This window comes from Lipotes vexillifer, unplaced genomic scaffold (assembly GCF_000442215.2).
Source record: "Lipotes vexillifer unplaced genomic scaffold, Lipotes_vexillifer_v1.1 scaffold91, whole genome shotgun sequence".
In the NCBI taxonomy this organism is placed as follows: domain Eukaryota; kingdom Metazoa; phylum Chordata; class Mammalia; order Artiodactyla; family Lipotidae; genus Lipotes; species Lipotes vexillifer.
This window is the reverse complement of record NW_006777583.1, coordinates 1,020,247-1,034,668: the sequence shown is the minus strand read 5'-3', so window position 1 is coordinate 1,034,668 and position 14,422 is coordinate 1,020,247. Positions and strand designations below refer to the sequence as shown.

At 35.8% G+C, this 14,422-nt stretch overlaps 1 protein-coding gene and 1 non-coding gene across 2 annotated transcripts in view; one reads left to right on the top strand and one right to left on the bottom strand.

The window, feature by feature from the left end:
* Positions 1-257: 257 nt before the first annotated feature.
* WDR36 (WD repeat domain 36) overlaps positions 258-14,422 on the bottom strand; it is a 38,221-nt gene continuing 24,056 nt past the window's right edge. The window contains exons 17-23 of the mRNA XM_007451189.1: positions 9,638-9,745; positions 6,844-6,941; positions 6,265-6,410; positions 3,909-4,028; positions 3,640-3,721; positions 1,706-1,893; positions 258-578 (exon numbers count right to left, since the gene is read on the bottom strand). Coding sequence (XP_007451251.1) covers positions 429-578; positions 1,706-1,893; positions 3,640-3,721; positions 3,909-4,028; positions 6,265-6,410; positions 6,844-6,941; positions 9,638-9,745 — 892 coding nt within the window. The 3' untranslated portion in view covers positions 258-428. The remainder of the gene's footprint in view (positions 579-1,705; positions 1,894-3,639; positions 3,722-3,908; positions 4,029-6,264; positions 6,411-6,843; positions 6,942-9,637; positions 9,746-14,422) is intronic.
* On the top strand, positions 13,440-13,512 carry TRNAG-CCC (transfer RNA glycine (anticodon CCC)). The gene has a single exon. It is a non-coding gene; the product is annotated as a tRNA-Gly (tRNA).

The window sequence follows — 14,422 nt, the reverse complement described above, 5'->3', positions numbered from 1 at the left end:
ACCAAGGAAGGAAACATGCCTTTTTACCTTATAGCATGAAGGCATTTTCATAACTGTTTTATGTATTGGTTTTATCTTCAGTTTAGCTCAGCAATATTCTACATTAAACACCCAGCGTACCTCATATGTTACAAATATTCAAAAAACACGAGCTTGGTGATGACAATTCAAAAGAAGTCATATCCAAGTAACTGATGTGAAGAGACTCAGAAAATAAATCATTTGAGAATATTCTTTATGTCTTTAAAACAAAAAATAGGTATAATTTTATTTCAAGAAAGTATTGAGCATTTAAAGTGGAGAATGACGGACTAGTTGGTAGTGCTGGCATTTATTTTCTTTTCACATTGACACTTGGAAAACAAGGTTGTAAGTTAAACTCAATCTCTTTAATATAAAAGTCTTTATTTAGTCACCTAAGTTTATTTTTACAACAAAGCACTTTTAATGTAATTTAAAACACACATGCTTTGACTGAAGAGTGATTGTAAATGGATCCAGTTTTCTTCCAACTGTGATGACAACTTAGTCATTTCCTCTAGAAGTACTGGCTCTGAAGGAAGCATTTTAAGGTGTAACTGAAAAGAAAAAAGATAGTTGAACATTTAATTTAAGAAAATTAAAATTTTGTTTATTCTGGATTTAACTGTTTTACTAAGGAAGCTCAGAAGGTACTATTCGTAAGTTTTTTCCTTAAATGCTGATTTATTACCATCTCCCATCTCCCTCTCCTCTATTATGAGTTCCTTTATGGTACTGTCACTCTTTTAATAGAATTCAAGTGGTCATCACTCTCCTCCACAGAAGGACAGTCCTGATACAGATCCAGAAACAAGGTCCCAGTTCTAACACTAAATCTGTATTTCTGTGCTTCTTTTAAGTTTCTCCTTTCATAGTAACCCATTGTTAATGAATGACCTATGGGCCCTTTGCTTTGTTTTCTAAAGATTTAAGTAAACATATTCAGGAAGGTAAATTTGGGAAAAAATATAGAAACAATTTATGGCATTTCTATTTTTTATTCTACATACTACTTTTCAAATAATTTAAAATAATTGGATCAAGTGAAAAGTTGTTTCAGATATTTATGGGATAAATGAAGAATCATATCTGCTATTACTGAAAATCAGCATCATCTACCTCCTTCAATACATTATACTACTGAGATAAACATGAGTTCTCTATTATATTAGTCATAAAAGCAACTGTCATTGTCAAATCATTTGAAACTCCTTCAACCAGGATAGAAGTAAATATTTTGATTTCAACAGTAGAAAAAGCAAAACAAAAAATAAACATAAAACCTGACTCTCTTCATGATCATTAAAAAAAACCCTGCCAAAATGTAACTACATTAAAAAGTTAAGTTTAGTATACTGATCAAATGGATGACACATAAAAGTCAGGGGGTTGAGTCAAAATTGTGTTGAAAAACAAAAGCCAACAAAAAACAATTACAAGCTGCTGCACTATCCAGCCATCCAGTATGGTAGTCACTAGGCACAGGAAGCTATTTAAATTAACTTAATTTCTATAAAGTGAAAAATTCAGTTTCTCAGTCACATTAGTCACAATTCAAGTGTTCAGTAGCCACACACGGTAAGTGTGGATATGGAACATTTCCATCTTTGCAGCAAGTTCTATCAGACAGCACTACTCTAGAGGAGGGCAAGCTGCGAAATACTTTTTTATATGTTAGACTTACCTTTAAAAACAACGCAAGGTATGCCTGGGCTAACTCAAAGTCACGCTTTTTGTCCAACATCATCCTGATCATTTTCAAGAAGCTCTTCATAACTTCTACAGAACCACCACAATCAGGAGACAAACTTCGCAGCTCTGTTTCAATTCCTGACGGGCCTAATTCTTTCAGAAGGTTAAGAGCAGCTTCATCTACATTAAGTTTTAATAAGAATCCAGTTATTATCTACAGTCATTTCTTTTAGGAAACTAGTTTACATTTCAAACCCAACATATACTTAAATTGCACAAGAAATTACTTCTATGGCTTTTTTTTTTTTTTGCGGTACGTGGGCCTTTCACTGTTGTGGCCTCAGTCTCAGCGGCCACGGCTCACGGGCCGAGCCGCTCTGCGGCATGTGGGATCCTCCCGGACCGGGGCACGAACCCGTGTCCCCTGCATCGGCAGGCGGACTCTCAACCACTGCGCCACCAGGGAAGCCCTATGGCTTAATTTTTGTTTTGCATTTTCAGTAAGCTTTTTTCCTATTAAGGCTGTTAAAATCTAAATACCTAGCAACAGACATTTTAATATGCTCATGAATCAGTCAAACAAATCCAAATGTAAGAAGGCTATAGAGGTACGTGGGCCTCTCACTGTTGTGACCTCTCCCGTTGCGGAGCACAGGCTCCGGACACGCAGGCTCAGAGGCCATGGCTCATGGGCCGAGCCGCTCTGCGGCATGTGGGGTCCTCCCGGACCGGGGCACGAACCCGTGTCCCCTGCATCGGCAGGCGGACTCTCAACCACTGCGCCACCAGGGAAGCCCTATGGCTTAATTTTTGTTTTGCATTTTCAGTAAGCTTTTTTCCTATTAAGGCTGTTAAAATCTAAATACCTAGCAACAGACATTTTAATATGCTCATGAATCAGTCAAACAAATCCAAATGTAAGAAGGCTATAGAGGTATACGCCAAGTTATTAATAGTATTTGCCACTGGGAAAAAGATGAGGTGAGGGAATTTATTTTTCTTTCTTTCTATTGTTATAAAAATTATAAAAATACCAGATGATTATTAAGAAACATTAACACTACAGAAATATATGTGGGGAAAGACTCCACCTTAATCTTACCCACCCCAAATCTACTTCTTTTCCCTAGAAGTAAGCACTCTTATTTCATATGCATCCTATGAAAACATATTCTATACACTTACAAATTTTATACGAGGTATTTGATATTACAATGGCAATGACTATGCTTTTAGCTTTCTGAAAAGGAAGAACACCAATGACAAAAGTCTAATTCAGTATATATTAAATAGTAGTGCTTTTTTTCTTTGTTCCCCCATAAATATAACAAGTTACTCCCTGTTTAATTCTGCTATTCTTTAGCCATCAGTACCATTCTTTGACTTTTGCCAGTGTGCACTCGAGTGACAGTGGTATGAAAACAAAGCATTTGGATCAGAAAACAAGAGTATAAGTCAAACAGGAGAATGTGATTTTTGTTAATTGCTTACAGCTCTTACTATCATTATTAGCTACAGTCTGTAGCTTTCAAAGTTTAAATCTATTGAAACACAATAAATTTTAAAATTACCTTTTTATGTGATAATTTGGTAATATCTGAAATTATCTAAGACAAACGTCTCTGCTGTATTACAAACTATATTGCAAACTGTATTTGTAAGTAAAAACAAAAGCAAAAAAAAATTCCAATTTTCCATAAAGAATGAAAGGTTCTCAAAAGATTATTATAATCTCAATATCATCTGAGTTTAGTGTCACTCATTTAATATAACACAAAGCTAAAACTACTTAAGATTAAAACCAAAATTTCAGTCCTTCTGGTTTTTACTTTCAGCTACTGAGAAATCTAATATTTCACTCAATTCTCTTCATATAAAGTAAAATAAACTGAAATACTTGGTAAAATATTTTATAATTTAACTTACATTTATTATTTACCAGTCCTTCCTCAAGTTTCAAGCAGAAATCTGATTTTTGAGCCAAAATTCCAAGATTTACCACTTTAGACTTAAACAAAAACAAATACACATTATTAAAAAACCACAAATGTAACAAAAAATTTATAGTTTATAATTAAAAGCTATCAGTAATTTACTCTATATCTGTAAAACTGGGTCTTGGTTAAAACTACAAATGTTAAACACAAAATACGCACCCCATATACTTAGAATGCTCCCTCCAATTTGCTTCTTACCTGTTGAGGATTACTATTTTGTTCAGGTGCAGCATATCTGGGTACAAGGCCAGGAACTGTTGGAATAAAAAACGGTGCTGATTTGGGTACTTTCGGTGGTTCCTTTGGTTTATTCTTTTTCTAATTAAGAGAAAATGAGAAAAGGAAAGAAGACTAGTAAGCAATTAAGTATTTAATTCCCACTTAATTTTTAAAAAGTCCAAAAAGTAAAGAAAGGAATGAAACTTTTTCAGACTAGTTTGCTAAAATAAAATCCCAACCAACCAAAACCACATATATCCTTAAACTGGGATTCCCAGTGCAAACCTCCAGTATTCTTGCTGATAAGGCAGAAGGAAAATGACAGGGTTCAGGAGAAGCTCTAAGGCAAAAACAGCCCATTTTCCTGAAACATGAATATTTACGTGAAGAAGTAACAAGTATTTTTGAACTTCCTTTTTACTGAAATACAACCATTTCTGCAAAATAGGCTAGAAAGCAAAATTTACATAAATGCTCAACAGTTTTTCAAATATCTTTTCTCCAAAAGAAATTTGGAGCCAGTTAGTTAGACTCCACCATTAGAAGTAATTTGGTGAAATTTTTCTGTGAAGCATAGCCCTCATTCTTCTATTTTGTTGGAATTTTTATTTTTCCTTAGTACTTTGTGCTTTTAAAAAGAGAATACTGTTGCTCATTTATAAAATATTTCAAGTGTCAGCAAAATTCTATCATGAAAACCTCCCTTGGAATTCCCACTGACAGAATTCAGTTTTGGTGACTACACTGTTACAGATCACTATCTCAGGAACATATGGTAAACTGCCTAATAAAGGAGTCGCACAATTTTTTACACTATTCCTCTTCCATTCTTTAGGAAGCCTGGGGTGCTGCTTTTTGAAAGAAAGCCAGGGATACTTGTGGCCTCCTGGAGGCACAGCATAAAAGAAAGTTGTTACATGAAAGCCAGACAAAGCACTGCCACTAGCAATGAAAGCACAGCCCTTCTTTGTGATGGTAGAAAGTATAGTAAAAGTCACAGTTACTCTTCTAACTCATTGTTCTTGAGTTAGAAGGCTGACGGTCACTGAGTTGTAAATAAAAACAAAGGGCTTTGGAGAAGTTCCACTGGGCTCTGGAAATCACCTAATTTCATAAAGAAAACCTAAAGTAGAAAAGTTACCCACAGGACAAAAATAAAAATTCTAACCTCTTTCATTCAGAAGGAAATAAAAATATTGGAGGTGTCAGCATATTTCTCTCATAAAGAGCATTCACTCAGGTTTCTGGATGTTTTTGTGCAGAACAAACTACATCTGAGCAGCAGATATTTTGTCCCTTTATGGCTGACAAACTAGACAACATAATGGAGAGAGATTTCATAACTATGTGCCTGGACAGCATACCTTTATGCTGATGCCCAATCTTTCAAAAAGTGAGCAAGTAAAAAGAAGCACTTTTAAATTCTGTGAGTCAAATTAACATGTGAAAACCTCTCTCTTTTCTTACCCAAGACACACACTTTTCTTGTGCTAAGTTATTAGTTACAAAAATACTTGCTGCACCTTGTCATAGCTATGTCAGTGTTCCTTACACTTTTTTTAATGCCAGCCCTTAATGTGACTTAGTACGCACATAACCTCTGGTGACTGTATGCATTTCATAAAACAATACTTACCCTAATTATCAAAGAATAGTCTCTGAAATTTTCTACTCTAGTCTGTACCTTTCAATTGCTTTTGCTACTCACAAATAGGGGTCATGAAACATGCTTTTAAAAAATTAATTTATGCCATAATTGTCCATTTTTAATGTAAAATTGTAAACTCAAGGACAAAGGGCCTAAGTTTTTTTCCACTGCTGTCTCAGGACACTACCCCATACCTAGTTCATATTAAATTATGTGCCTGAACCCAACAGCAAATCTTATAGCTGACAGAGCAGGGTGTGGTATGATAAAGGGTGACTGAAGCTTACTTTTAAAAAGACCAGTGAAAGTATTCTAATCCCCAAAATGTCTAGGAATAGAAACATCACACATTATGGCAATTTTTTTTTCTTATTTCAGAGGTTAAAAAAGTAATTTATTAGGCTGGGCTTAAAACATCCAATTTCTAATAGCTCTGTAGTTGCAGGCTATACTTTTGCTATATCCAAAGGTCCTTGATTGCCCTCAAAGTTGATACCTATATAGAGAGAAAATCTTGCGATAATCATACTAGATTAAACAGCATTTAACCAAATGGTATTCTCTTTACTACCTTAGGCATCACCTGCTCCTCCTAAAGCCCTCAAAGTAAGGGAAGCTATCTCTACTAAAGAAAATACTTTTGGAATGTGTATTTAGGGGCCAATATTAAGTGTACTATAGTATTACCTTAATAACATCAAGATTTAGAAGATTTTTCCACCGGGATTCAGGAAGGAGTGACAGAGTCACCAGCTGCTCATTCAACTGTTCTGGGGAGTCATATTCTATCATTTCATCACTTGGTTCTGTGGTTTCTTCTAATAATTCTACATCTTAAAACAAAAAATTTTCAGGTAAAACAAATTAATGCTGAATGAGATTTTTATCATATAAAAGCAAATTAGTTCATTCTAAATGAACTAATTAGTTCATTTAGAACTAATTAGTTCCATTAGTATTTCATAACATGTTCACTCAATATAGTCTTGTAAAATCTTTCTATTTATTTAGCTTATCTTCTTATTTTCTCATATTAACTACAGTTCCCATCACCAGACTCAAAACATTTCTCCACTGGTATACTATTTGATACCAATACCACATCAATTATATCTTTGCATAAATTCATGAAGTCATTCAAAATATGTCATATAAGCTAAAAAATACTTTGATTGAATGCATTAAATTTTGCCTTCAGTAGCAATATCCTGCACGTTAGGTTTATTATATTACACTTCAAAAACTACTTTACTATTTTGTGATTACCTTGGGTTTGACAAGTACCAGGAAGCATCACTACTGAAGGAACATAATCTGTGGGAAGTGGCCGTAATGAAACAACTGAATACAGGGAAATATTGGACCTGAGAAACAAAAACATAATATTGTAAAACTTATAAAAATATGTTCAGGGAAACTTCAATTACTGGTAATAATCTCCACAGTCTTGAACTTGGCTATAAATTCTGATCACTTGTAAATTAAAAAAAGATCTCAAAAATAGATAGTATTAATTTGAAAATGCTGATTCATATCATAGATGTCATCACAAGAAAGGTGTGCATACACATTATTAATGGAGTCTTTATTTCTAATGTAGCACAAAAAACTATTGGGTTGGCCAAAAGGTTCGTTCGTTTTCTCCCCTAAGATGGCTCTAGTAGCACTTAGTTGTCTTCAACTTCATTCGAAACAATTTTGTTAGATTGTATGTGACAGCTGTCATATCAGCGTGCATTTAAAAAAAGACTTAGCAAATTGGTGAATTTTTGTGTAGCCATTTTAATATTGAAAATGGAAGGAAAAAAAAAACATTTTTGGCATATTATGCTTTATTATTTCAAGAAAGGTAAAAATGAAACCAAAATGCAAAAAAAGATTTGCACAGTGTATGGAGAAGGTGCCTTGACTGATAGAACGTGTCAAAAGTGGTTTGCGAAGTTCTGTGCTGGAGATTTCTTGCTGGATGATGCCCCACTGTCAGGTGGACCAGTTGAAGTTGATAGCGATCAAATAGAGACATTAATTGAGGACAATCAACGTTATACTAGGCAGGAGACAGCCAACATACTCAAAATGTCCAAATCAAGCACTGAAAATCATTTGCACCAGCTTGGTTATGTTAATCGCTTTGATGTTTCTGTTCCATGTAAGTTAAGCGAGAAAAAGCTCGATCGTATTTCCGCATGTGATTCTCTACTTAAACGTAAAACGTTTTAAAAACATTCCGTTTTTAAAACAAATTGTGACAGGCGATGAAAAGTGGAACTGTACAATAATGTGGAACGGAAGAGATCGTGGGGCAAGCGAAATGAACCACCACCAACCACACCAAAGGCCGGTCTTCATCCAAAGGTGATGTTGTATATATGGTGGGAATGGAAGGGAGTCCTCTGTTATGAGCTCCTTCCAGGAAACCAAACAATTAATTCCAACAAGTACTGCTCCCAGTTAGAACAACTGAAAGCAGCACTCGACGAAAAGCATCCAGAATTAGTCAACAGAAAACACATAATCTTCCATCAGGATAATGCAAGACTACATTTGTTTCTTTGATGACCAGCAAAAAACTGTTACAGCTTGGCTGAGAAGTTCTGATTCATCTGCCGTATTCACCAGACAATGCACCTTCGGATTTCCATTTATTTCGGTCTTTACAAAATTCTCTTAATGGAAAAAATTTCAATTCCTTGAAAGACTGAAAAGGCACCTGGAACAATTCTTTGCTCAAAAAGACAAAAAGCTTTGGGAAGGTGGAATTAGGAAGTTGCCTGAAAATTGGCAGAAGGTAGTGGAACAAAAGGGTGAATACATTGTTCAATAAAGTTCTTGGTAAAAAATGAAAAATGTGTCTTTTATTTTTACTTAAAAACTGAAGGCACTTTTTGGCCAACCCAATATTTATTTGAGAGATCAGTAATGGCTAATACTTTTATAAGGTAACATAACATGCATATATTTATGTTGCTTTGACAAATGGCAACCTTCATGTAAGGAAATTATAAATGAAGTAAAGATGGACTGAGAGAATTAAGTCAGAGAGAGAATATGCTGATCAGATTCTTGGGGGGTTGCTGAACAATCGTGGATTTCTCCTTTCTAGAATGGTCCTCTAAGTGCTACCTGACCCTGCACCATGGCCTTGGATGACTAATCAAGATGTGGATACCTGTCCCAAAGTGGGCTAATCAGATTCTGTCTCCCAAACATAATGAATCTGGAATGGAAAATAAAAATTGGAAATATCAGATTCTGAGTTAATAGCTGTACTATATGCTCTTGTTGCTGAGGTACCACAGCTACCATTCTTCTCTTGTCTTGATGGTTCAAGCCTCAAAGATTCCAGGAGATACCCCATTTTGCTTATTAAGATGGCCAGAATCTATTTCTATTATATAGTGAATTTACTTTCATATCCTAAAAAGCCAATTAGAAAATCTTGTAATTAGAAAAGGAATTCATTTTTTCCTCTTCCTCAATAATAAGAGTTAAAAGGATTAGGCATCTAAACTCAGAAAACAAACAAAAAATTTTCTAGACCCAGATAATGGACCATTTATTTTGAACTCTTCTGTGTTCATCACCATTAGAAGACCACCATTAAGATCTGTACATGGCTATGAAAAGTTATGCAACTAAAATGAATCTTAGAAAGCATTCTGCCCACACTTATGCCTTATTTTATAGATAAAGGAGTCTGAAGTTGAGAAGTGACTAGCCAAGGTCATAAAGGGGTATTGAGGCAGTGGCAGGAAGACCAGCCTGGCTGGGGATATCCTTTTTCTAAGATTTTTAAACTCACTTATCCTTTCCACAAATAAAAGCCAAATGGTATAACAGATAAAAATCAATCATGTGGTTTAGAATACACACTTGAGCAAAGCTATCTAGATTATCAAGCAGATGTTGACTTAGTCATAGACTTATGGTGAACTATGTGACATTTCCATTTTATAAGTTAAAAAAAAACCTAAAGGGCAATGTTAGCAACTATGATTGTCTGACAATATCATCTTCCTTTTCCTTCTTACCCCAAAGAGAACTGTACACAAGAACTTACCATAGATAAATTCCAAGGTGGTCTACATGGGAAGTGGCCAGAAAGTCTCCAGTAGGGGACATAGTAACATTAAGAGGAGCTGAGTCCAACAAAAAGCTGTCTATAAGGCTAGAGAAAGAATCAAGATGTTAAAATATTTGAACTCTACCAAAAAGGATATAATTCACAAAATACATTTTTGCTAAAAAAACAAAGGGTAAGAGACACAGAAATTTTTTTTTAAATCACCAATACCAGAAAGTCATCACTAACAAAGAGCTTTGTTAACTAAGTTACTATGTGAAAATAATCTCCTTAATGAGAAAGACCCAGAGCAGAGCACTAAATAGACCAATTAACTGGAGAAAGAGTTTCAACAACAGGGAGAATACAGGAGGAAATGCTGTTTTTCTGGAATGCCATTTTGGCAGACTTGGAAACAATTCTAAAGATGTCACACATTTAAAATAGATTATCAGTACTCTCCTGTATTTGTTATTTCAGTGAAAATAATAAAAGGTGTAGGCAATAGAAGAAAGTAATAAAATCGTTATAAATAATAAGAGAATGGTAGTAGAAAAAAATTTGAGCAATTCTGTTTTTCAAATAGGTAACCATGCTATATATGAAACGTGAAAATTCAGTCTGTAGAGCATAATAACCATAAAGCAGCTTATAGAAACTAGTCTCACAGCTTCAAAAAGGTGTGAGCAGGGGTTGAAATTGGGGAGGAAAAGGGAGCAATCACACTCAAGAAGACTCAGAATAGGCTTCTCAGAAAACTGTGTGAGGTGAGCCTTACAAATGGACAGGAATTCAATGGATGTTGATGGTAAAGAAAGCATCTTCTGGATGAGGGAAATGTGGAGGGCAAGGTGACGGAAAACAGTGTCTAGCGAGGAGTGCAGTTTGGTCTTGAATACCAAACATCTGAGTTTGTTTTTGTCTTTTAATAAATGGAAAGTCACTACAGGCTTTTGAGCAGATAGTGCTGTAATCTTCACTGTCATAAGAAAATCTGCTAGTAGAATATAGAATGTATCTGAACAGAAAGAACAGTGAGATTATGGTAGTAGTCATCTAACAAGCAGTGAAGATTTGAACTAGGATGGTGGAAGCAGGAAGTTTAACGAGGTGAATTTAAGGAGCAAAAGAAAGGCCTAACACATTGGCATCTTGCAGAAGAGGCTTCTTAGGCTGGCTAAGAGTGTGAATACCTTGTATACTTTAAGAGGAGTATACTGGTTTTAATCAGGGCTGTTTTAAAAACTACTTTACTCACTGAAGCCAATACATTATCCATGAGAAGGCATGGCAAGATGACTGAAGCTCAGAATCTACATTAAATAAACCAAATTATTTCAAGAAAGCAAATGACAGGAGTTAACACCTTTTTTAGTGCGCCATGCTAGGAAGTATCCTAAGCACTTGTGCCTACTAATTTAATCCTCACGACCCTATGAGGCAGATCCGTCCTAACTATACACATTAGAAAAATGAGGCCCAGTAAGACTTAAAAACTTGCTCAAGGTAGAAAGTAACTGAGCCATATCTGTCACCAAGCAGTCTGCACACTTAATCACTATAAGCTCAGTAAAACCATTATGGAAACTAAAGATACAACAGTTTGATAGCACACACACCCAAAAGATGCCTACACTGGTGATTCATGAAGCACACTCTGAGCAGCTCAAAATGAAGACTTTCTAATGGAAGCATTAAATGACTTATATCCATGATAAAATCTCTCTCAATGTGTTCACAGAGTGATTAACAATGTGAACCTTAACTAATGAATGCAAGGTAGTAGGATAAGACTAAATTTAGGAGCACTATAAACAAACCAAAGTGTGCTCAGGACAATGACTGATGTTTAATTTTCACTTATGGGGAAAAAAGGTGAGTAATAATCTGTCTGATTTCTGCTCAGCCCTTCTTTGGAAACTCACAAGAACAGCTGCTCTTGGGGATCAAAGGAATTGGGGAGAAGGACGATTGCTAAACACTTATTATATACCAGAGACTGTAAAATTATTTGTTAATTCATTTAATGCAAACAACCCAGAGCAGAAACTTTATCTCCATGTATACTGATGATTAAACCCAAACTCAGCAATTTCAGATCTTACCATTTCTTCTTTGTCTTAATATTTGTTCACTACAAGTGTAAGTGTGTGAGGGGTGAAACTCCCTAACATGTTCAGAATCTGTTAAAAAGAGAAGTCTACTGCTTGAGCAAATTTATTTTACTTGATACTATAACTGCTTTGGCAAATTCATTGTGCAATGTGACTTCCACAGCTGTTGTGTGTGGGTAGGCTGGCCTTCCATTATGTAAAAGCATCAAACAGAGGAAGGTTGTTTCCACATCCACAGCATATTTTACATGGCCAAATTAGTTCATAAAGCTTAAGTCTACAGGCTTAATCCCAGACTTAACTACCATATAGTCTCCTGCTAATCCTACAAAATGAAGTCTCAGGTAAATTATGTTTTTTGAGAGAAAAACTGAAAAAAAATTCCCATTTTAAGGGATCAGATTTTCAAGTACAAAGCTCCTCATAAACAGAGGTAACATTAACCCACTTCTGATTATATTCTAAACAAATGCAGAGAATGTCTAGATGTTCAATCTCCAAAGTGACAGAATCACCTTACAAAGGAAACTTTAATGAATAGAATAAAGGGGTAGTTTTGCCTCAGTGAGAAATGCAAAACAATGTTCTACTGCAATTATTCTCATGTAATGCTCCTTAGAAAGCAAGGTCAGGGGAATGAGACAAAAAAAAAAAAAAAGCAAAATTCTATTAAAACTATTTAATTTTATATTTTTCTCACTCCCAAAAGAGTTCAACCTAAACTTCTAGGAGATTAAAAGCAACCAGAAATTACAGGTGGTAGTGGTAGGGGATGACAGATAATTTCAGGGATAAAAAATTTCAACTCTGGGGACTTCCCTGGTAGTGCAGTGGTTAAGAATCTGCCTGCCAATGCAGGAGACACGGGTTTCAATCCCTGGTCCGGGAAGATCCCACATGCCACAGAGCAACTAAGCACATGCACAACTGCTGAGCCTGTGCTAAAGCAGTATTTTATCAAAATAATAAAAAAATAAATAAAATTTTAAAAAAAGAAAAAAAATTTCAACTCTGCTTCTCTGAGAATCCTACAAACACAAGAAAATTTTCAGCACTTAAACAAAAAAACCTTTACAGTAAACAGTTCAGTACCTATGCAATTTGTTTTAATTATTTTTTTGGCTGCATTGGGTCTTCGTTGCTGCATGCAGGCTTTCTCTAGTTGCGGCAAGCGGGGCTACTCTTTGTTGTGGTGCACGGGCTTCTCATTGCTGTGGCTTCTCTTGTTGTGGAGCATGGGCTCTAGGCACACGGGCTTCAGTAGCTGTGGGGCGTGAGCCAGTAGTTGTGGCTCACGGGCTCCACAGCACAGGCTCAGCAGTTGTGGTGCATGGGCTTAGCTGCTCTGCGGCATGTGGGATCTTCCTGGACCAGGGCTTGAACCCGTGTCCCCTGCATTGGCAGGTGGACTCTTAATCACCGCACCACCAAGTAAGTCCCTGCAATTTGTTTTAGATAGGCACAATTCCAGATGGATACATCTGTATGTTACCACACACACCAAAGGTTTACTCATACGTATCACTTTTTAGCCTTCGTAATGAGTATATTCATTCTTTACATATTTAACATGTTATGTAAATGATAAAACTGCTTACTGAAGAAAAAACTAGGACTCTCCAAAGGTTGCCATACTAATTATGTTTAAAAAAAATAGGAGAAATCAAAAAACCCAACAGAGGACTTCCCTGGTGGTCGAGTGGGTAAGACACTGCGCTCCCAATGCAGGGGGCCTGGGTTCGATCCCTGGCCGGGGAACTAGATCCTGCACGCATGCTGCAACTAAGAGTCCGCATGCCGCAAAAGAAGTCCACATGCCTCAGTGAAGATCCCGTGTGCCGCAACTATGACCAAGCACAGCCAAAATAAAAAAATAAATATTAAAACAAAAACAAAAAAACCCAACAGTTACCTATGGTTGTATGATTAAATACTGATCCTTACTTCCTTACTATCTTCTACATCAAGAAAACCAAATCATCCTTAGAACATATGACACAACCCAAGCAAGGCTGATATCACAACTACTGGGAAATGTCTTTCCCCTATGCTTATTACAGCAAAATCTCATTAACAAACTATGTCGCCTTGGGCAAATCACTTAACTACTCTCTGAGCCTCCGTTTCCTCATTTGTAAAAGAGGGCTAAAAAACAGTACCTATACCTAATAGGATATTAGAAAAGATGAAAAATAAAAGCATATCAAGTGCCTAGCAGCTCATGGTAAATGTTAGCTTGGCTGCAGTTAGGCAGCAGCAGTTGTATGATACTGCTTTTCAACCTTTCTCATTTGCTCCACTTCAAATCTTAACCAAAAAAATAGTTTTTTCTTTATTAAAAATATACTTTGGTCCAATCATTATATTTTCTTTTAACAATCCCTATGTGACTCACTTCTTGCTCTGGTGTTTCTCCCAGCTTAATGCTTCTGTATTCACTTAAAATTGCCTGTGTTCACCGAAAAATAAGATACCAGAGTTGAAAATCTATCAGATTTGAATCTGTTCATCTTTTTACTAAAATAAGAAATTCAGCAAAAAAGGCTAATGCTGAGTCAGAGACTGGTGGCTTTGAACGTGACTTTCAGATCCTAATTCTTCCATTCCAAAAAAAACCTTACCACTTAAAAAAAATATTTTGCCAATGTAGTACTACTGAACATTAACC